Source organism: Vulpes lagopus, chromosome 11, assembly GCF_018345385.1.
Source record: "Vulpes lagopus strain Blue_001 chromosome 11, ASM1834538v1, whole genome shotgun sequence".
NCBI lineage: Eukaryota > Metazoa > Chordata > Mammalia > Carnivora > Canidae > Vulpes > Vulpes lagopus.
The window spans coordinates 12,868,835-12,890,000 of record NC_054834.1 but is presented as its reverse complement, the minus strand read 5'-3'; the positions used below and the strand labels follow the sequence as shown (position 1 = coordinate 12,890,000).

The window sequence follows — 21,166 nt, the reverse complement described above, 5'->3', positions numbered from 1 at the left end:
AGTGGTTCTTCTTAGCTTTCAAAATACCATCTCTTTGGTCTTAAGTTTATACGTAACTCTTTTTTTTTTTTTTTAAAGAGGATAGAATTGAAAGATTGTCAAAATAACAGTCTACCTTCAAGTTCTAGCATATTTTCATTTTAAGAAATGTAATGAATTTGACTCCGTATTTAGAAAGTGGTCACTTCCAAAATGCAAAATGGGAAAAATATCTTCAAGGGGTCTTCAAACCTCCTGTTTTACTAGACCAACTTATCATTTACTAAATTATGTTCATCAAATACATATTCATCATTTCATTAAAAACTGTACTCCTTTTAAGTCACTAATATTGAAAGGCTAGCAAAAGTGTGCCAAAACTATTTAGAAACTAAGTTTGGCTTTCCTTCTTGGTATGGCTCAAAATAGGCTTATTTTCTGCTGTTCCTAAAATCTGAATTCTCTTTTGCTGGAATGTTCTAGTAAGTGAATGTTTTAATGCTATTTTGTGACTTTGACATTTATACTTGAGATAATTTTGCGCCTACATCCATCTGCTGGCTAGACATGTCTACCTGGACAATCCGCTTGAGACAAACACAATCATCAACTGTATCTCAAACCATAGCCCTGTCCTTAGCTGTATAGTCCCCAGTACCTGGCGTATTGCCTTGTCTATGGAAGGAGATCAGGAAAAGGTTATTGATTGGAAGCACTTCCTCGCCTGGGAGAATCGATCAGTATCAGAGGCTCGACAACATGAGGAACATAGGAGCTGATTTTTTTTTCTCTTTGGTATCCTATACGTGTAGACACTCCAGGTTCCTGGATTTTGGTACCGAGCCCTTCCAACTGTCAGAGCCTTCCATGACGAAACGATAGGATCACCATCACGGATAAAAATATCAGGAGTGAATGGGAGAGAAGGAATCCTTTCAAAACACAGCATCTTATAGACTGGCATTTGATATGAAAAAAAAAAAAGATTTCTCTTGAAAAGAGAAGAAGATAAACTATATACTCTCTTTGCTGTCCCTATATCCCAATCTGGACCTTGTGCCATTGTATTTATTTTAAGCATCATTTTCCTAATTAGCTGTCTAGGTTTCTCTTCGAAGACGAGCTGAGACCAGGTACTCAGATCCATCGAGATCAGGGCATAGGATGTCCTAGGAAATGAGCTTGTATGAAAGAAATGGGATAGAACAAGTAAGGATTCAGCTTGTTTGCCACCAGGAAAGGTTTCCTGGCAACTTCCCCCACCCCCCGCCCCAACATGCATGAAGACCACGCAAAGACATGTTAGATAACCTTCCTGTGTAATCACCAAGCATCCGGAATGCCGTATTAGAACTGCCTACCTGCATGTCTCTCTTGCTCATTTCTGGGTCACAAGTGCTTTGCTTGCAATGTCTGCTTTGTAGCTTCCTTGGTGAACAAAAAGTATTTTCTCAATCATAGCTAAGAATTTCACACGTCTAATCTTATGTAGACATGTTGAACCTAAACATTGGTGATGAATAATTATTAATTGATAGAGGCTTCTTTCCCCCAGGGCCATTCCCAGTGGTCAGTTTAATGGTGGGATCTGTCGTACTGAGCATGGCCCCGGATGAACACTTCCACATATCCAGCGGTAACGGCACTGCATTCAATGCCACCGTGATAGACTACGCGGCTAGAGATGCAGCAAGAGTTTTGATTGCGAGCACCCTTACTCTTTTGGTTGGAATCATCCAGGTAATGGGATTACAAGTACAAGATGGATTGGCATGAGTTTTATTTGAAATAACTGAGCATGAAGCATGTGGACTTCGAGATTCATTTAAAAGCGAAACAGAGCAATTTATTGGACCCCCCCCAAAGTTATTTTCTAAATTATATTGTTTTAGGTCAGATGCTGAAATAGTCAGCAAGACCCCACTTATGAAGGCTCGAGTACCATCCAAGTCAGAGACAGAAAAAAAAAATCAGAATAACATGTGTGATTCAAATGAGGATGAGGGAAGGGAAGTGTGCAGAACCAACAAAGGAGAAAAAGTGTCCTGGTGAGCAGAGCCATGGGATCTGAAAGTCACAGAAATAAGCCACATGATTTTTGCTTTTCTTATTACGTATCTAGAAATACTTCAAGGTTCATATTACCGGAGTTTTCAAATTTTAGAGTGGTGGAGGGGCATGCCTACGAGTATTTTTGTATTATTAGCAGGCTACCAGAGTTTTAACTGATGTTTAGTTTAATTCGTTAAAAGAGTCGGTCCTTCTCCCAGACAAACATTAACTTTTTCTTTCCTTCTTATACTAGTTGATATTTGGAGGTTTGCAGATTGGATTCATAGTGAGGTACTTGGCAGATCCTTTGGTTGGCGGATTCACAACAGCTGCTGCCTTCCAAGTGCTGGTCTCACAGCTGAAAATCGTTCTCAACGTTTCAACCAAAAACTATAATGGAGTTCTCTCCATCATCTATGTAAGTGTGGCTTCTTACTCTGGGGATGGCTCACTGAGAAAAATCTCTTCCTTCCCCTTTAACCTGCATCTGGAGAGCGTAAGTTCCCCCCATGCCATACTTTGGGATGCCATGAAAAACCTTCTCCAAAAAGCAAGCAATAGAATCAGGAGTAACATTGAAGACGGCACATTTTACAGATCATCGTTCTCAACTGGTCAGAGTGGTTTCGAAAGTGTCACTGAACTCAAAAATATTAATGAAAACAAAGCAGTATAGTGAAGTGAAGTCTGGTCTGGGATGCCGTGGACTTGAACTCCAGTGTCAGCTTGGTTTCTCATAAGTTCTAGTGACTGTAGACACACCTGGGGGGATAGTGGCTGAAAGCTCAGGATTGGAGCCGGGTGACCTGGAAGTCATGTCCTGACTCTACTAGTGATATGAGCAAATCACCATGCCTCAGTTTCCTTCTCTGCCAAATAGACTTGGTAATAATTATCTATAGTCGTAGTTAAGTTAAATGAGGGTGTCAGAGAAACACTTGGCCCAGAGGCTGGCACATGACAAGTACTTGAAAAAAAGTGGTTAGGTTAAAATTATTATTTCATATGCCAAGGCTTCTTTTTTTATTTGTTAAATGAAACGACTGGAGATGTAGCTCTAAAGCCCTCTCTAACTGCGACAGTCCGTAAAATGCATAATGTAAATGTCTCAGCAATTATAGATGAAAAGGAACATTAGATTCAGAGATGATTCAACATGCAAAAGAGATGCAAAAGAAGGATGTAGATCACACTAATTAGATTTGAAAAAGTTCTTGGGCCTAAATATACGTTCTATATAAAACATGCTTATTGATGCTTGAAAATGATAATGATAGTAACATGATGTCATCCTAGCTTGGGGAGAATGATACTCTGCAAAAATAACGTGCTAGGCCTTAAGAATGGAGTTTAAGTCCTTTAACGACCCAATGGATTAGCTTTGGAAACAGTGTAAGGCCGTGTATCATATGTAAAAATTAGCCAGGTGGTCAGGAATTTGTTCAGTTCCACGACAATGCCGTTACCCCACATTGCTCTAGCCGTTACCCCACATTGCTCTAGCCCTTCAACAAATACTGCCCAGTGCCTGTCACAGGCCATGTACCGCCTGAGCCCTGGGAATAGGTAAAGGAGGTAGTCTCACGCAGGGATTAGTCCGGGGCTTTGAATTTCAGTAGACCTGAATTGGAATCTCAGTTCCACTACCTACTACCCACATGATTTGGGGCATGTGATATGTAACTTTTCTATAGTTCAGTGTCCTCAGTTGTAAAATGGGAGTAATCACAGTAGCCACCTCTTAGAATTGCCAAGATTAAAAAGGATACTCTGTGTAAAGCACTTAGTACACTACCTGGCTCATAGTAAGAGCTTAGTCATTTAATTCATAATAATAATAATAACTACTATTATTATTTTCGTGACTAAGGTGAATAGACCTCATGGAACTTGCAGTTCACTTCCCAAGGAGCCAGCCTATGAATGTAGGCTGTTTCTTGATTCAGTATTATTTTTGTTGTTGTTGCTTTTTTTTCCTACCAGATGCTTGGTTCATTTTGAAACCTTCTGACTGCCTTTCTCTGACAGACTCTCTCACCTTTGCAGTCCGTGGCACGTCTTGCTTTTTTTTTTTTTTTGGCTTTCATACCTTCCCTGTCAACTGTTCATTCATTTATTCCTTCATTGCCATTCATACAATTCATCTAAATAGGTATTTAGACTACCTCCAATGTGCTAGGAGCTATTTTCTCCCTATACAAATCCACTGACCCCTGAATCCACCAAGATACCCCTTACTGAGTATATTCACCTCTTCATAAACATTGCTTGGCCTGCATCCACACAGATCACAGGGGGCTTAGGCCCTGGCCATTCGGGGACCTCTGCAGATAAGAATAGTTCTTCTGGTCTCTTAGGACTGGTTTTCTTCTTTTAAGCTTTTATTTTAATTCCGGTATAGTTAACATATAGTGTTATTCATTTCGGGTGGACAATATCGTGATTCAGACACTTCCATACAGCACCTGGTGCTCATCACAAGTGCCCTCCTTAATCCCCATCACCTGTTTACACATCCTCCCACCCCGCCCCCCTCTGGTAACCAGCAGTTTGTTCTCTATAGTTAAGAGTCTGTTTCTTTGTTTGCCTCTTTCTGTCTTTCCTTTTTTAAGATTTTATTTATTTATTTGAGAGAGGGAGAGTGAGTGAGAGAGAGCACAAGCCAGGGGGAGAGGGAGAAGCAGACCCCTGCTGAATGGGGAGCCCCAATGTGGGGGCTTGGCCCGAGAACCCTGGGATCATGACCTGAGCCAAAGGCAGACAGTTAACTGAGCCACCCAGGTGCCCTGTCTCTCTCTTTTTTTCTTTTGCTCTTTTGTTTTTAAAATTCTACATATGAGTGAAATCATATGGTATTTGTCTTTTTCTGACTTATATTGGTTAGCATAATACCCTCTAGCTCCATCTATGTCATTACAAATGGCAAGATTGCATTTTTTTTGGATGGTTGAGTGATATTCCTCTGTGTGTGTGTGTGTGTGTGTGTGTGTGTGTGTGTACACCACATCTTCTTTACCAATTCATCTGATGATGGACATCTGGGCTTTTTCTGTATTTCGGCTGTTGTGGACATTGCCACCATGAACATTGGGGTCCATGTGCCCCTTTGAATCACTATGTTTGAATCGTTTGGATAAATACCTAGTAATACAATTGCTGGATTTTAGGGTAGTTCTATTTTTAGCTTTTTGAGGAAACTTCACACCTGTTTTCCAGAGTGGCTGTACCAGTTGAAATCTGGAACTGTGGGACTTCCAGTTTTGTTTTCCTTTTTCAAGATTGCTTTGGCTCTTTGGGGTCTTTTGTGGTTCCCTACAAATTTTAGGATTGTTTGTCCCAGTTTTGTGAAAAACGCTATTGGTATTTTGATAAGGATTACATTAAATGTGTGGATTGCTTTGGGTAGTACAGACATTTTAGCAGTATTTGTTCTTCCAATCCACAATCTTTCCATTCCTTTGTGTCTTTCCTAGGACTATTTAAGACAAAGCTTGCTGCAAATGATCCCACTTTGAAACAGGGACAAAAGTGATCAAGAAATACTAGGACAAGGTCAAAAATAGTTTTAAACCAAACACAATATTTTTTAAAGATTTTGTTTATTCATTCATGAGAGAGGCAGAGACATAGGCAGAGGGAGAAGCAGACTCTATGTAGGTAGCCGGATGTGGGACTTGATCCCAGGAGCCTGGGGTCACACCCTGAGCCAAAGGCAGACGCTCAACCGCTGAGCCACCCAGGCGCCCCAAACCAAGCACAATTTTTCTGCGACTTATGTCCTCTTGAACATTATTCTTGCAATCTTAGATTAGAATGTATCATGGAATTTTGTGAGAAATTCCTCCAGAGCAGTCAGGTTGGATGAAGATGTCTCAATCTTCCCCGTGTGATAATGCCTCTGAGCTTGCTTTTCAGAAAATGAGGAATCAGCAGGTTGGAAAAGGATTGCAAAGGGTTGAACAAACCACTCAGTACTTGAACAGAGAATTTTTCTTATGACATGACCCGATGCAATCATTAATGAAAGAATCCTTCAACAAATGCAGAGCAGTAGTGGACTCCTCCAGGAAAAATAGGAAGATTGTTGTAAGATACTTTCCATGGCATGTAGCAACTTAACATGCCTTTTGTTAGAAGATTGTACCTTGGATTGTTTCCCTCCCCCAACTCCTCCCCAAAAGGAAAACAATACGAAGAATTAGAGGAGGAAATATTGGGACAGTAAGAAAAACTAAAGCTCTAATTCACAAATGCCAGAGCCACTGAGTATAGGTTGTAGAAGGGGGAATGACAGGATGTTGGCAGGATTCGGAATTGGTAATACTCCTCATGCACGGTGTAGCTACTCAGTTATGTAAGTAAATCCCATAGCACATGGAAGAATGATTGTGTTTTCCTATCGTTACTTTAAATGCCTTGTCTCAATAGACAAAGGGAGGCTTTCTGCTTCCTTACTGAACTGATACCACCCCCTCATTTCTTCCTCTAATGAAGAGGAAAACACGGAAAAGTTCTGCCCAGATAATGAGAGTCTTGAAAGCCACCAAATCTGCTTCAGTACATAAATACCAAGTCACTCTAGTAAAGAAAAGAACACTTAAAGGGTTGATCTCCGTATGGGCAGAAATTCTTTCTGGTAGGAGGAAATGCCTGACTGCAAGGGGTGATTAGAAAGGGTTTGTCACATTGATAAAGAAGACTTAAATTTGGCACCAAAAGTTAACTGATAAATTTCCTCATATGTAACATCAGGTGTGTATTTTTTTCTGCTGGCTTCATATGCCCACGTAACGCTAGGCAAAGAAGGAAGAAATGATCCAAATGGTCCTAGAATTCTCCAAGCACGGTAGGAAATATAGTAAAATATTTCCCATCATTGAAATGGTCATTATTAGGATTTGAACTATTCAGAATACTCGGTTGAAATATGGATTCATATGTGTATCCACATTTTAAATATATTTTAGTAAGTATTTTCATGGTAAACTAAATTAGAATTACTTTTCAGTGCTTTCTTCGAAACTCATCTCTATGATCTTTGAGTATAATTTGACTCCTTCAGTTTATGTAGGTTTTATTTTCACATAGACTAGACTTTTTATTGTAGAAATTTTCATGGGAGATGCCTCAGTATATAAGCAACAAATATATTTATATGCTTGTTTAATGCAGTTGTGTAATATAAACTGATTTTGGGTTTTATTGCAACTCATGTCACATTTTTAATATACCGAAGGTGCTTTTTTTATTCCAAGATCTCCTAGATTAAATGGGAATCCTGGAGCAATCATTTTAGTAAGGTGAAATGTTTTTATGATTGGGATAGTTATCTGCTTGTTTTCAAGTTTGAGTTTTTCCCTCTTGAGTTGAAAGTAAACCTTTACTGTATAGACAGTTAAGTGAAATATGGTGTCCTGCTTATGAATTAATGAGGCTCATCATCAGAAAATTGATGATTGAAAGGGCCAGAGAGCAATACCATCACGACTCTGAGGCATGTAGGACTCTTGGCTCCTATGGCAGATGCCCTAAATTCTTGAGTTAGAGTGACCATTTGTGGTACTTCTACATTTTCCCTCTCTCTTTTTAAGGATTTTATTTATTTTAAAGAGAGAGAGAGCACGTGCTCTCTGGGGTCAGGGGAGCAGAGGGAGATGGGAAGAGAATCCCAAGCAGACTCCCCACTGAGCTTGGAGCTGGATGCTGGGCTCCATCCTGTGAACTTGAGATCATGACCTGAGCCGAAATCAAAAGTTGGACCCTTAACCCACTGAACCACCCAGAGGCTCTCATTTTCTCTTTTTCACACAGCTATCACTTGCTTCATCTTTTGCTATCACTGTATCTGCCTCTGGCAATTTTGACTGACTCGGGAAGGCAAAGTAAATTTGTTGGTATTGGGTTTAAAGCAAGCGCAAATATACCTTCTGAGTGAAAGTCTAAGAGGCTTCCTGCAAGTCGAAAACTTGAACTCTATCTAGTTCAAGAACTTGGTGGCTGTCTTTTGCTAGCGTGAAAACTTCTCCCTTCATTCCTCTACCCTTGAATGTTTTCTAGAGAATTGGAGTTGTTGGCAAAATGACTGCTAGATCACTTAATGTTCTTTATACATAGCTATTATTGGGTTGTCATTAAAATTACTTTAAATACAGCTTGTCTGTGAAATTAAGTAAGATATATGTTATAAGGGATATAAGATGCTCTATCCTTTATTTTCATATAAAAATATATCTATAAAACAACTCATTAAAAAAAAAAAACATTCACCAAGAGATTGTCTCAAAGAATTAAAGAATGCCTTCTTAAATCCTGCCTTCCACAGGACTGAAGCTGCTGGAACAAAGGTATTAGTGTTCTTCCCTGGGATTCTCTGTTTCTCTGTTGCTAATCTGCCTTGATTCCCAGAAACCTCCTATTTACAAAACAGGACGAATTAATTCTTGAGTTGGCTTGTCTGTCCACTTAGAAAGAATTGTTTTTATTTAAGTCGTCTCAGTTAAGTTTGAACTAAGTGCCAAATTAATTTCCTAAAATTTAGGAATTGAGCTATATATCAACTCAGTAGCTTTGCTTTAGCATGAAGACTGGATTGATCCCTATGGATCTACATATGAAGTCTTTAGGTATTTTTATGACCACCTATATCATTCAGGTTGGGGAAGAGTTTTACCTAAAATAATGGCTGATTGGGACTTTTTGGTTTATTGGTTTTTAGTCCCAATAATACCACATCAACACTATGAAATTAGCTCCCTTAATAGCCCCTGTAAAACCACTTTAAGATATAAAGCTTTTCTCCAAGTAAAATTCAACATGCAATATTTTTTCTTTTCAAACATCTCATTTTTATTGTAAAAAATGCAGATAAAAATAAAAAAGTAGAAATCACCCATGGTTTTACCACTCCAATTAACCATCGTTAATAACTTGGTATATATAATATATCATAACTTGCAAAAACTGCATATTTTTAATGGTCTCTGTTTTAGCTAACACAAGAATTGCTATTGTCATTAGATTTTTAAATGCTGTTTCATGATGATATGATTTTTCACAAGAGAAGAATATACAATTATTTTCTTTTTACAGACTCTGATTGAGATTTTTCAAAATGTTGGCAACACCAATCTTGCTGATTTCATTGCTGGATTACTCACCATTATCATCTGTATGGCAGTTAAGGAAGTGAATGATCGATTTAAGCACAAAATTCCAGTCCCTATTCCTATAGAAGTAATTGTGGTAAGTAGAACATGTAATTAGAAAATTTGCATTCATTAGTTCGACAAGAAAGAAGTTATAATAAAGACTAATTAATTAATTAATTCATTCATTCATGAGAGACGCAGAGAGAGAGAGGAAGAGACACGGCAGAGGGAGCCTGATGTGGGACTCCATCCCAGGACCTGACCTGAAGGCAGATGCTCAACCACTGAGCCACCCAGGTGGCCCAAGAAGTTGTACTATATATAGAGAATATTACTCAGCCATAAAAAAGAATGAAATCTTGCCATTTGCAGTAACATGGATGCAGCTAGAGAGTAACATGCTTAGTGGAATAAGTCAGAGAAAGATATGAAGTGATTCACTCACATATGGCATTTAAGAAACAAAACAAATGAACAAAGAGAAAAAGACAAACACTCCCCACCCCTAGATTCTTAAATACAGAGAACAAACTAGTGGTTGCTAGAGGAGAAATGGGTGGCGGATGGGGAAACATGAAGAGGATTAAGGGTCCTCTTATCTTTTTTTTCTTTTTAAGAGTCCTCTTATCTTGATGAGCACTGAGTAGTGTCTAGAAAAGTTGAATCATTACACTCTACACCTGAAACTAATATACTAAATGTTAATTATCCTTGGATTAAAAAAAAAAAAAAAAGAAGAGACCTACAGGGCAGACTGCCCAATGAGGAGACAAGAAAAAAAAAGGAGTTATTAAAACATGGAGTTTTTTTTTAACCTCTTTTGTTTTATTTCAGACAATAATTGCTACTGCCATTTCATATGCAGCCAACCTGGAAAAAAACTACAATGCTGGCATTGTTAAATCCATCCCGAGGGGGTGAGTGTGGAGTTCCTCTTAGGCAAGACTAATATATTAAATCAGTACTTTCTATTTAAAGGAAACCTTTTATTATAAGCTGCATTTCATTGGTGCTCCTTCAATAGTCTTCTCTGTGTGAGATCTTCAAGAAACACCCATTTGTGCAAAGGATCAGATAGATGGTATGCACATGTAGATAAAGTTCAAGCCATTTGTTGAAAAGCAGCTCCCACAGGCTCTGTTTTTTCATTTTCTGAAAATGTGGCAGGACATGTACAGTTACCACCAGACTCCTGACTTAAACTCATGTGTGTAATTACAATATGATACAAATAGAATCACGGTTTGTAGCATTTATCAGAATGAGGACAATCTCCTTAAGGAATAAGGGACATCTGACCTAAGTTCTCCACCCATTAGTTTGTCCATCTTAAATAATAATTATGTCATTTGTTCCTATGAATAAAATGCATTATCTTCAAGGGAGGTTTTATAGATGTTTGGTAGTTCGGGGAATTAGAAGAGTAAAGAGTTGAGTTCCTTTGTCCCCTTCTGTCACCACCTAGATCGATGACTGAGGGCAGGGGGCGGAGGGTCTCCTATAGAACTAGGGTAATGATAACTGGCAAATTCTTAATTTGGGCTTGTTCTGAAATGCCTGTGAGCTCCTCCAGGAGGGCTTGAGGCCTGTTGTCTTGTTTGACGCCATCTTCGTAGCATGGCACCTGTCCCATAGGAGTCCCCAGAAATATGCACTGAGGGAAGAATAGCCAAGCCTCTGCTGTTACAAGTAAGCCATTTTTGTCTGATCTCGGAAACCAGTGTCATGACATCAACAACCTTCTAAAAGAAAGGTGGGGGAGAGACCAGAAAAGAGAAGGGAAAGTAGAGTGTTGAGGTGAGTTCCATGACAGGAAGGGGTACAAAGAGAAAGATGGTGCAGGCCACCTCTTTATCTCCTCCTGGCTTCAATCGTCCGATGAGGGGTAAAGTAAGGTCGCTGTTGGCAGCTCCTTTTCCCCCACTGAGAGTCTGTATGTTAGGATCGCTTAGTCTCTCTCTCTCTCTCTCTCTCTCTCTCTTTCTTTTAACATAAACCAACAAGATGGACTGCTTTCTCATCTAAGTTGTAGTCTCCATTCTTTCTCCTGCCTCTTCTCTGAGCACACTGTGCCAGGGGTCTTGTCATCATGTTCGTGACCGTTGCTTTTGAAGTGACTTGTGCTTTGTACTTGTACTTGAAAGTATGGCACAGGGGGAACAGGAGCGGGGAGGCCAGCAAAATCACAGAGGTTTTCTCCCAGCTGCCTTCCGAGGGCCACTTTGCCCTTATAGTCAGGTGCTGGTGCATTTGCCAAACATTTGGGGCCAACCTGAAGTCAAGATATGCCCTTGGCATCATGTTTATCATGCCTGACTCTCGGTTAGGGGTCCTCTGGCCCTACTGGGACCCACCATTCCCTACCCTTATCTTTTAAAAAAAAAAGTGTCCTTCCTAGTCACTCCCCTTCGTGGTATTATCTCATGATCAGGCCAGACATGGGGGGGCTGGCTGTAGCACACAGGGCCACTGAAGGGGGCGCAGGAGATAGGGGACTACTCAAAGGTCATTAGAAGATGTCCAGCCAGGGCCCCAAGTGAGTGGCTTGGGGTAAAAAAATTGGCACTGCTAAGATCCAGCAAGGTAGTACAAACAGACGCAGGTGTGTGGCAGATGTAGGGGCTCCCTACATTTCCTGAGTACCTACTATGTGTGTAGGTACTAATTACTTACACCTACCATACTTCCTTTACTCCTTCCAACACCCTAGAGAAGAGTATATGGTCTCCATTTGACAGCTGAAGAAACTGGGACTTCAAATAAGTTCAAACAACATGCCCCAAATCAGTTACTTACAGAGCGATGGAGCCAGCTTCCGGGTCATTGGATTTCAAGTCTCTGTACTTTATACTGTGACCTTGGGGAATCAAGGACCTGGTAAAAGGATCTGGAATTGGAGAAGTAGGCGGACAGGCAGGCAGTGGGCATCAGGTCACAATCAAAGGTGAACTCTGCAGGACTGGCAAGTCCTCCGGACAGACCAAATTACCTGAAGTAGCGCTGATCGGGTCTCAGGAAAGAGTCACAAGCCTGGTTTTAAGAGTGAGGTCCAAGCTCATGTCCAGAAAGTGGAGGTGTGATCCAGAGTCACTCAAGGGCCCGATCAGGGTTTCTAACATCCTGTCCGTCTACATAGAAGATCCACTCCTGAGCCTACGTGTGGGTCAGGATGTGACGTAGATGAAAAGGAGTTTGGGAAGTAACCTCACCTGTTTGGGAGAAGAAGGATCCAGGGGTAGAGAACCGGACAGATCTTGTTACGTAGGAAATCAACAGTCCTCCCTGGGCTCTACTAACTGACGTCGAGCACATCACTTCACTTGTCTGGACCTCAGCAAAAGGAGAGAGGTAGATTCAACCATTTCCAGGCTATCAGGACAGCATATTAATTTGGATAATATCAGGTTATTAGCTCTCTCTAAATTTCTATGGTTTTCTGTAAGCTCTTATTTCTGCTTTAGTACCTCCCTCTAATTAGAAGGGGAAAGTGTAGTTTCCTATTAAAGGAAATTCAGACATAAGTGAGGTAAGTGAGGGAGATTATTTGGTGGGTTTTTTTTTTTTTTAATTTGTTTGGGACATTTTTTGGCTAGGGACCTCTGGATATACACCCGGTGGATAGTCATCAAGATAGAGGTACATGACAGTCATTCGCCCAGTTTTCATATTTGGGGATGACGGCATGAGTATAAACTTTCCCTTTCCTTCCCTTTTTCCTTTCCTTTCCTTCCCTTTTACCTTTCCTTTCCTTCCCCTTTTCCTTTCCTTTCCTTTCTTTTCCCTTTCCCTTTCCCTTTCCCTTTCCCTTTCCCTCTTTTCCTTTCCGGCTTTTACCTCCAACATGGGGCTTGAACTCACAACCTTGAGATCAGGCATCACATGCTCTCCCGACTGAGCCAGCCAGACACCCCTAGGTTTATCTCTTTACATGGTTTATAGAATAGTTCTGATATGTCAAACAGTAGTTTCTACCCCACAGTCACTGGGAGGTCTTAGTCATTGTGATTCTGGAGCGTTCTGATAATTACGTAAATTTAATCTTTTCTACATTCAAGATTTTAAATATCAGGGCTCTTAGACATGGATTTTTCTATTTAGCTCTTTTAAAATCTTATTATTGTTTGTTTCTTTAATCAACCCGACATTTCTTCATGCAAGGCAAACCTCATTTAATGGCCAGACTATCTTTTAAACTCAAAGGCCTTTAAGATAAAATTGTGCAGGAAGAGACACTAACGTGTGAAATGGCATGATATTAGAGAATCCATTAGGACAGGTTTATTCATGTCAGAGGTGGAGATAAGGGAGCGTTCGTAGGCTCTGGACAGGGGTCAGAAAGTCAGCTGGCGAGCTAGCACCAACTTCTAGTTAAAGATTGTAAAAACGATGCTACCACTTACTTGTCTCAGTGTGCTTTCTCCCCTTGTGGCCAAGCACTTTCATGTCTGGCCTGGGGTCGGGTGGATATAGCCTGTGGTGAGGTAGGAACAGAATTGTGGTCAAATCTTCACTGCGTGTTTTTCATTTAAAAACTCACTAGGTTTTTGCCTCCTGTACTTCCACCTGTGAGCCTGTTTTCTGAGATGCTGGCTGCCTCGTTTTCCATCGCCGTGGTGGCTTATGCTATTGCAGTGTCTGTCGGAAAAGTTTATGCCATCAAGTATGATTACGCCATCGATGGGAACCAGGTATGCTCACCATGTGCTGGACCGCTTTTGTAGGGCTGCGAAGAAGAAAACGGAGCCCACAGGGTAGATTTTGTTGTCTGCTGAAGAAGGGATCGGTGTCTTCCACTGGCCCTTATCGAGCTGGTTTCCCTCTTATGCACACTCATTTGAAATTATTACTATTTTTAAAGACTTTATAAACTTTATTTATTTATTTATTTTTGTATTTTTGTGTTGGAGTTCGATTTACCAACATATAGCATAACACCCAGTGCTCATCCCGTCAAGTGCCCCCCTCAGTGAAATTATTCGGAAATATTCAGGCTGCATCTCTTTCCCTTTTAAGAAATAAGTTGAAGTCTTTTTTTTTTTTTTAAAGATTTATTTATTTATTCATGAGAAACACAGACTGAGAGAGAGGCAGAAGCAGGCTCCTCACAGGGAGCCTGATGTGGGATTCGATCCTGGATCCCAGGATCATGACCTGAGCCGAAGGCAGATGCCCACTGAGCCACCCAGGCGTCCCTAAGTTGAAGTCTTTAAAAAAAAAAAAAAGGCAGCCCCAGTGGCTCAGCGGTTTAGTGCCACCTTTGGTCCAGGGTGTGATCCTGGAGACCCGGGATTGAGTCCCATGTTGGGCTCCCTGCATGGAGCCTGCTTCTCCCTCTGCCTGGGTCTCTGCCTCTCTCTCTCTCTGTGTGTCTCTCATGAATAAACAAATAAAATATTTTTTTTAAAAAAAGAAAGAAGTTGAAGTAACCCAAATTTTAAGAGTTAATTCAGTCGGGTCATAAATAACATTCGAAGCTCACGTAGTAGATCAGCATAAGATGAGGGGGGCGCTTGGCGGGATGAGCACCGGGTGCTATGCTATATGTTGGCAAATCGAACTCCAATTAAAAAAAAAAAAAAAGAAAAGAAAAAAGCATTTTCCATGCAGGCCAGGGTCCCCTGATTGATTTTCTGCAGTGGTGGCTGTCATAGGGCGAGATGACGCACCAAACACCATCGACGATGGTTGTGACCACTTTGAATTGAGGTCCCTAACGCGCTCAGGCCCGTCTTTGTGGACATATGGGGCATTGGCAGATGAGCCGATTTTCAATTGCTCACAAATCGGCCAGTGTGGTTTGGTTTTGAACAGCCCTTAGGGCAGCCAAATGCTTAGGGGTCAAGCCGAATGTGAGGGGTCCGAGTCAGAACATTCCTCGAGCAAACGTGCGGCCGCAGGAGAGGCGCTTTATGTGAGCAGAGCCCTCCCCAGGAAGCGTGTCAGCCCGACAGGCCTGGGTCACTATTCCTTACCGAGCTTAGAGACAGCTGGTGACAGCGAGGCCTCTCTTAGACCCCGAGGAACCGCAGGCCCTGGGGCCTCTCAAGACCCCCAAGAACCTTTAATGGTACAGGATTAAACTGGGGCCACCAGACAGGTTAGGGTGGGCTTGGGAGTCTGCTTTCTTACTCTTCCTTGAATCCCGGGAGAGGGACCTGCCAGGATTCGTAGCATCCCTGTGTCACCCGGTCTTTGCCTTAGGAGTTCATTGCCTTTGGGATCAGCAACATCTTCTCCGGATTCTTCTCGTGTTTCGTGGCCACCACTGCCCTGTCCCGCACTGCCGTCCAGGAGAGTACTGGGGGGAAGACTCAGGTACGGAACAGCAGCTTGACTGCAGGATGAGCCGGGGGTGGCCCTCAGGAAGTCTTCCACAAGCACCCAGCAAGGCAGTTAGCCTTTGACCCTAGGCTTGTGCTTCCTGGGCCGACCCTCCCCAGGGCTCAGCCAACTCCTCCATCCCTCTCCCCACCAAAAACCTCCTAAGCAACGCTGGTGGTTTCCTAATGCACAGATTCTCCAAGGAATCTGTATGTTTGTGCGCAGCTGGCAGGTAGCTCCGCTCCACCTGCCTTTCCAGGGCTGATAACAACTGATAAGGAATCAGTGGTGTAGAATGCTGATTTTTATCAGTTTGTGATCTGGGGATAGAGAAGGCCTAGTTTCCCTAGTTGCCAGCCTAGTTTCCAGCACTTCGAGGCTGGAGTGAGGCTTTGTATTTTCAGGAAAATACCAACTGTCTGTCTACGTTTCCTCCACTAGGATCAGGAACTTCCTCCAGACGCCTTCGTCCCACAGAACAAGCTTGCCAGCCAAGAATATTTTGGCCATAGCAGTTAGGCATTTCCTCTTGAGGACGATTTTTATTCCTCAAGCTCTGAATGTGGGTTTAATCTTGCCTTTTAAATGTGGCTTCAAGTTGTAGACTTCACAGAGGGACCCCAAGTCCAGCATCCCTGTTCATCTCCAAAGAGCCCACCGTCGATTGGCCAAAAAGCGTGGGAGCAGTTGTCAGAGGCCGTCCTTTCCAGCAGGGCGAGGGCTCAGGTGGGCCGGAGCCAGTGGATGGGGCCGGGGGCAGGCTCCGGAACCGGGCTCCTGCCCTGCCTGGGGCAGGGGGCCGTTTTCCCTCTGCACAGAGCTATTGTTTCAGAGTAAAAAGTGCACTGAGGCTATAAAGGTGGACACCGATTCCGGAGGAAGCACCATCCCTCACACCCAGTCTTCAGATAGGGTTTTATTAAGGCAGAGACACACATAAGTAAAAGAGACTAATGGAGAAAACCAGTGACTCCCTGCAGTGGCTTGCCCCCGGGGGCCCGAATTGTCCCCAGGGTGCTAGGACACCCTGGAAAGGGTGATGCTCCTTTCCCATTTATAATGGCTCTCTGTGCGTGTATGTGGGGGGTTGGGGGGATTGGAAGAAGGGGCCTCTTCCAATTTCTTGGTTCCTATTGAACAAATTTCAATTTACAGAATCTTTCTTTTTAAAATGGAACTTCCTTTTTTGATGGGGGCGGGGGCAGACCTTTCCAGCTCTGAGGGAGCAGGTAAGACACTAGGGCCCATACCAGGAGGCAGAGCCAGGGGCCTGTGGTGCAGGGGAAGAGGTCACAGGTGACTTCCAGAGCTGCACTCGCCTTCGGGCGGCAGCTGGCAGCGTTTCTGTGGTTTTCATCGGAGTCGCTCGAAGGCATGTGGCTGTCGGCGGGCGCAGGCGGGTCCCCAGCTGGTGATGTCCACTCTCCTGCTGTTGCCTCCAGGCTCCGGGGAGGCACAGGCCAGCCGTCCCAGGAAGAATGTCCGTGTAAAGTGATTCCTTGGCAGAGGGCGAGGGGATAATGGCATTCTGGTAAGCTGACACCCGCCGCCGCACACTGGCATGTATTATATTTAGGAATGAAGGATGCCAGGATTTCAGGAGTGAAGAATGAAGCAAGCACAGAAGTGGCTTGATATTTAATTACTGAAATGTATACTAAGTTCTGGGGTTAAAAGTCTAAGTGCCCGGACTGAGATCCAGGGACTCATCATGACCACATACACTGGCAGGTCTTCCCTTGTTGTGTGGCTTCTCATGTTTCCTCTTATGTTGGGCCTCAGGCTCAGCATCTATAAAATGGGAATAGTAATTGTATCCACCTCATAGGGATGTTGTGAGGACTGAATAAAAATGTCCGTAAAGCCCTGGCACATGCTTGTAAATGCTGACTGTTCCAGTCAGGCACCCCTCCTGACGGGAGGAGCGTCGTAATAGCAGTGATACATGTGCTGTACCCGACACGTAAGAGACACCCAGCAAATATTTCCTGAACGAATGAATGGAGTGATGAGGGTTAGGGCTCTGTTAACTGCCTGCAGCACAGGCTTAACATTACAACCTGCTCTTTCTCTCATCCCCATCTGACTCCTACTGACTCACAAGCTACTCTCAGCTCTGATTACCCTCTCGCTTGTAACAGAATCATTATCTAGTGATTGAATGTGCTCCCATATAGAAACTACAGCAATTCCCACAAACCAGCCTTATAAAGTAAGTACAAGTAATGCATCCCTCACAGATTTTTAAAAGTGACCAAAGTTCATCTTGGCCCCCCTAACTGGCAGCTTATTGATACACATACTTGGCAAGGACGTGGCTACTCTCCTGGCATGAGCCAGACAGCTGGCTATGGTCTCTGTCCCCAGATCTCCATTTCTTTCAGCATCCACAGAGCCCTACCTCCACAGTGAGATGCAAGTGGCTCATGATAGGCAACCAGTGTTGTTAAGCAATTGTGAGGAAGGAAAGAAGGAAGGAAGGAAGGAAGGAAGGAAGGAAAGGGAGGAAGGGAAGGGAGGAAGGAAGGGAAGGGAGGAAGAAAGGAAGGGAGGAAGGAAGGGAGGGAGGGAGGAAGGGAGGGAGGGAGGGAGGAAGGGAGGAAGGAAGGGAGGGAGGGAGGAAGGAAGGAAGGAAGGAAGGGAGGGAGGAAGGGAGGGAGGAAGGGAGGAAGGAGGAAGGAAGGAAGGAAGGAAGGAAGGAAGGAAGGAAGGAAGGAAGGGAGAAAGGGAGAAAGGGAGGGAGGGAGGGAGGGAAGGAAGGGAAGAGGGAGGGAGGATATAAGTTTCTCTGCTCAGATAGGAGAGGGGAAGCCACTGAGGTACAGGTAACCTGGAGATGCGGCGCTAACAGGCAACAAAGAGCCTGGAAGTACCAAGTTTTTAGTCTGTTGGATTTATAATGTTGCCTCAGGCTGATCCAACCATAATTGAAACGTGAATGATCAATTTGCCAGGTGGAAAGACTGTGACTTTAAAGTTTCCTGAAGTTTCTGGATTTTCCATTTATGTTGGCTTTACCCGTCTCTTTCACCTCCAATCTCTCACAGCCGGCAGCACCTGTGCCCAGGACAGTCTTCCCCGTTGCTCCTCCTGTCACTCTGCTTCTGGCGCCCTGTCTCCTTTGCTCCTCTGTTTCAGAGCTTCTGGTCTTACCTGGGCCATCTTCCAGCTGTCTAGGGGAGAGGTCCCTGGTCAGCTAACCACACAGAGCATAGCCCCACCCCCTCGGCCTCTCTCCTAACTATTTATGGATCTTAGGAGAGCTTTTTGGCCAGCGAAGGTAAAGTGTCTACAGGTCCTTTAACCTCTGCTCTTGCCCCATCATCACTGGGGCAAAGCTCTGAGCCTGCGTCCGGGGACGCGGTCCCATGTGCCGTTACGCTCATGTCGCATTTTGAATCTGCACTGGGACTGGTCCACTTATTCCGTCTGAGAGCTCTGTGGGAATCACACGCTATTAAGTACAAAGTGTTTGCAGACTTGCTGTTATGGCTGCTGCTTCCATAAATCGAAGAATCCGATGTGTGCTGCAAGGATTTTTTTTCCCCAAGAACATAGGGTGACCTGTGGTTGGGGAAGGGTGAGGTCCAGGTTTCCTGCCACAGCAGATGATTACAAGTCGGCCTCCCAAATGGACACTGGGGCACTAGGTCTGTCGTACATCCAGAGGAAATCCAGGTCCCTCCGGCTTTCCCCCAACAGGCTCGGTCTCCACGTTTTCTTTAATTTCTCTGCCATAGATGCCCTCTATATATTTCCCATTTTTTTCTTTAGTTGTATAGAACTTTAGGAAATAATCCTCATTTCTCTCAACAGTATTGGGCAGAAGAGGGGAGGTGCACCCATGAACAGGCCCTCCTGGGCACATCCAGCAAGCTGGAAGGTGTGAGGGAGGAGGGTGAGCCTTGTTCACGGGAGGCGTGTGTCTTTCAGATTGCTGGCATCATCTCGGCGGGGATTGTGATGATCGCCATTGTCGCCCTGGGGAAGCTGCTGGAACCTTTGCAGAAGGTACAACCCTGATTGCATAATCTCTCTTCACTGCTCTGCCACCGGAGAAATAACAGGAGATTTAAAAATCATCCCATGAAAAGCCATTCCCCTAAATAACACGGCCTTCCCTGTCTCTCTTGGCAGTCAGTCTTGGCCGCTGTTGTCATCGCCAACCTGAAAGGGATGTTTATGCAGGTGTGTGACATTCCTCGTCTGTGGAGACAGAATAAGATCGATGCTGTAAGTCATTTGCTGCCCATTTTTATCTGAAGTAAGATTTGGTTCTTATATGCTTCCTGCCACATCATCATGTTCCCCTTATCTCCTCAATCTCACTTGTGTTTTGGGATTCCTGGAGCAGAAATTAGAATTGTGTGGATAAGACAATGCTGTGAAGCCTGCCACAAGTTGTGTGAAGGCTCCATATCTCCGGGGATTTCCATCTAGGAAGGATCCCATACACCCAAGTTAAACACCAAACAAGCCAACCAAACCAACCAAACCAATTAAAAAAACAAAACAAAGAATAAAAAAAACCCCGCTGTAGTATATGAGAATAAACAAAATACAAAACAAAGCAAAACCAAACTACAAAATCCTTGCTGAGTACAAATGACCTTTGCAACAGTTCTAAGGAACTCTAAAAACCAGAAGCTAAGTCCTTTAGAATTCTGCTCTCATTTACACCAGGACAGACAAAAAGAATGTGAAAACTCTCTATTTTTTTGACATGGAGAATTCTCCAAGACACATTGTTAAGTGAAAGAGAGACCAGTGCGGAATGGCATAGTGTGTACGATACATTAAAATATGGGAAAATAAAATACTGTTCAGTCGTATTTGCTTATATTTGTAAAAAAATAAAAAAAGTGCTGGTGAAAGTGTGCACATGGAGAGGGTTGGAAGCCAAATGTCCCACCTTTTCAATATTAATTCCATTTTGACCTATGTCCATATTTTCCCTATTCAAAAATTAAATTAAAACACATTGAAATGGGGGATTCCTGGGTGGCTCAGCAGTTTGGCGTCTGCCTTTGGCCCAGGGCACGATCCTGGGGTCCCGGGATCGAGTCCTGCATCGGGCTCCCTGCATGGAGCCTGCTTCTCCCTCCTCCTGTGTCTCTGCCTCTCTCTCTCTCTCTCTCTCTCTCTCTGTCTATCATAAATAAATAAATAAATAAATAAATAAATAAATCTTAAAACACACACACACACATTGAAATGGGACAAATGGTCTTTATCGGAAAGGTCAATTTCCACTCCCACTTAAACATTAAATGAAGTCAGAATATTTTAAAAAGCTGTAATTCGTTCATGGACAATTGATCTTCTTGTTTTTATAGGTAGTCTCATTTGATGGTGCCTGATGGATTAATGCAATCCTTCCCATTTCCATTTTGTCCTAGGTTATCTGGGTGTTTACGTGCATAGCATCCATCATTCTGGGGCTGGACCTCGGTTTATTAGCTGGTCTCATGTTTGGATTGCTCACTGTGGTCCTGAGAGTTCAATTGTGAGTAATGTAAGAGCCAGATTTCCCATAAACAGAACCACACACCCTGAGATTTCTTATACCATTTTGATAAAATATAGGGAACCCCCCTTTCATAGTAGTTACTGTATATTGAGGGCTTCTACAAATTAAGCCAATAGTGCTTGGCACATGTTGTCAT

The 21,166-nt window shown here is 43.1% G+C and overlaps 1 protein-coding gene across 3 annotated transcripts in view; it reads left to right on the top strand.

Annotated features, from left to right (window-relative positions):
• The window catches only part of SLC26A4 (solute carrier family 26 member 4), a 49,537-nt gene that overhangs the window by 9,859 nt on the left and 18,512 nt on the right, over positions 1–21,166 (top strand). For all 3 annotated transcript variants that reach the window (XM_041723597.1, XM_041723596.1, XM_041723598.1), the window contains exons 5-13: positions 1,535–1,719; positions 2,285–2,449; positions 9,121–9,273; positions 10,014–10,096; positions 13,720–13,867; positions 15,381–15,494; positions 19,434–19,511; positions 19,638–19,733; positions 20,900–21,006. In XM_041723597.1, the coding sequence (XP_041579531.1) occupies positions 1,535–1,719; positions 2,285–2,449; positions 9,121–9,273; positions 10,014–10,096; positions 13,720–13,867; positions 15,381–15,494; positions 19,434–19,511; positions 19,638–19,733; positions 20,900–21,006 (1,129 nt within the window). The remainder of the gene's footprint in view (positions 1–1,534; positions 1,720–2,284; positions 2,450–9,120; positions 9,274–10,013; positions 10,097–13,719; positions 13,868–15,380; positions 15,495–19,433; positions 19,512–19,637; positions 19,734–20,899; positions 21,007–21,166) is intronic.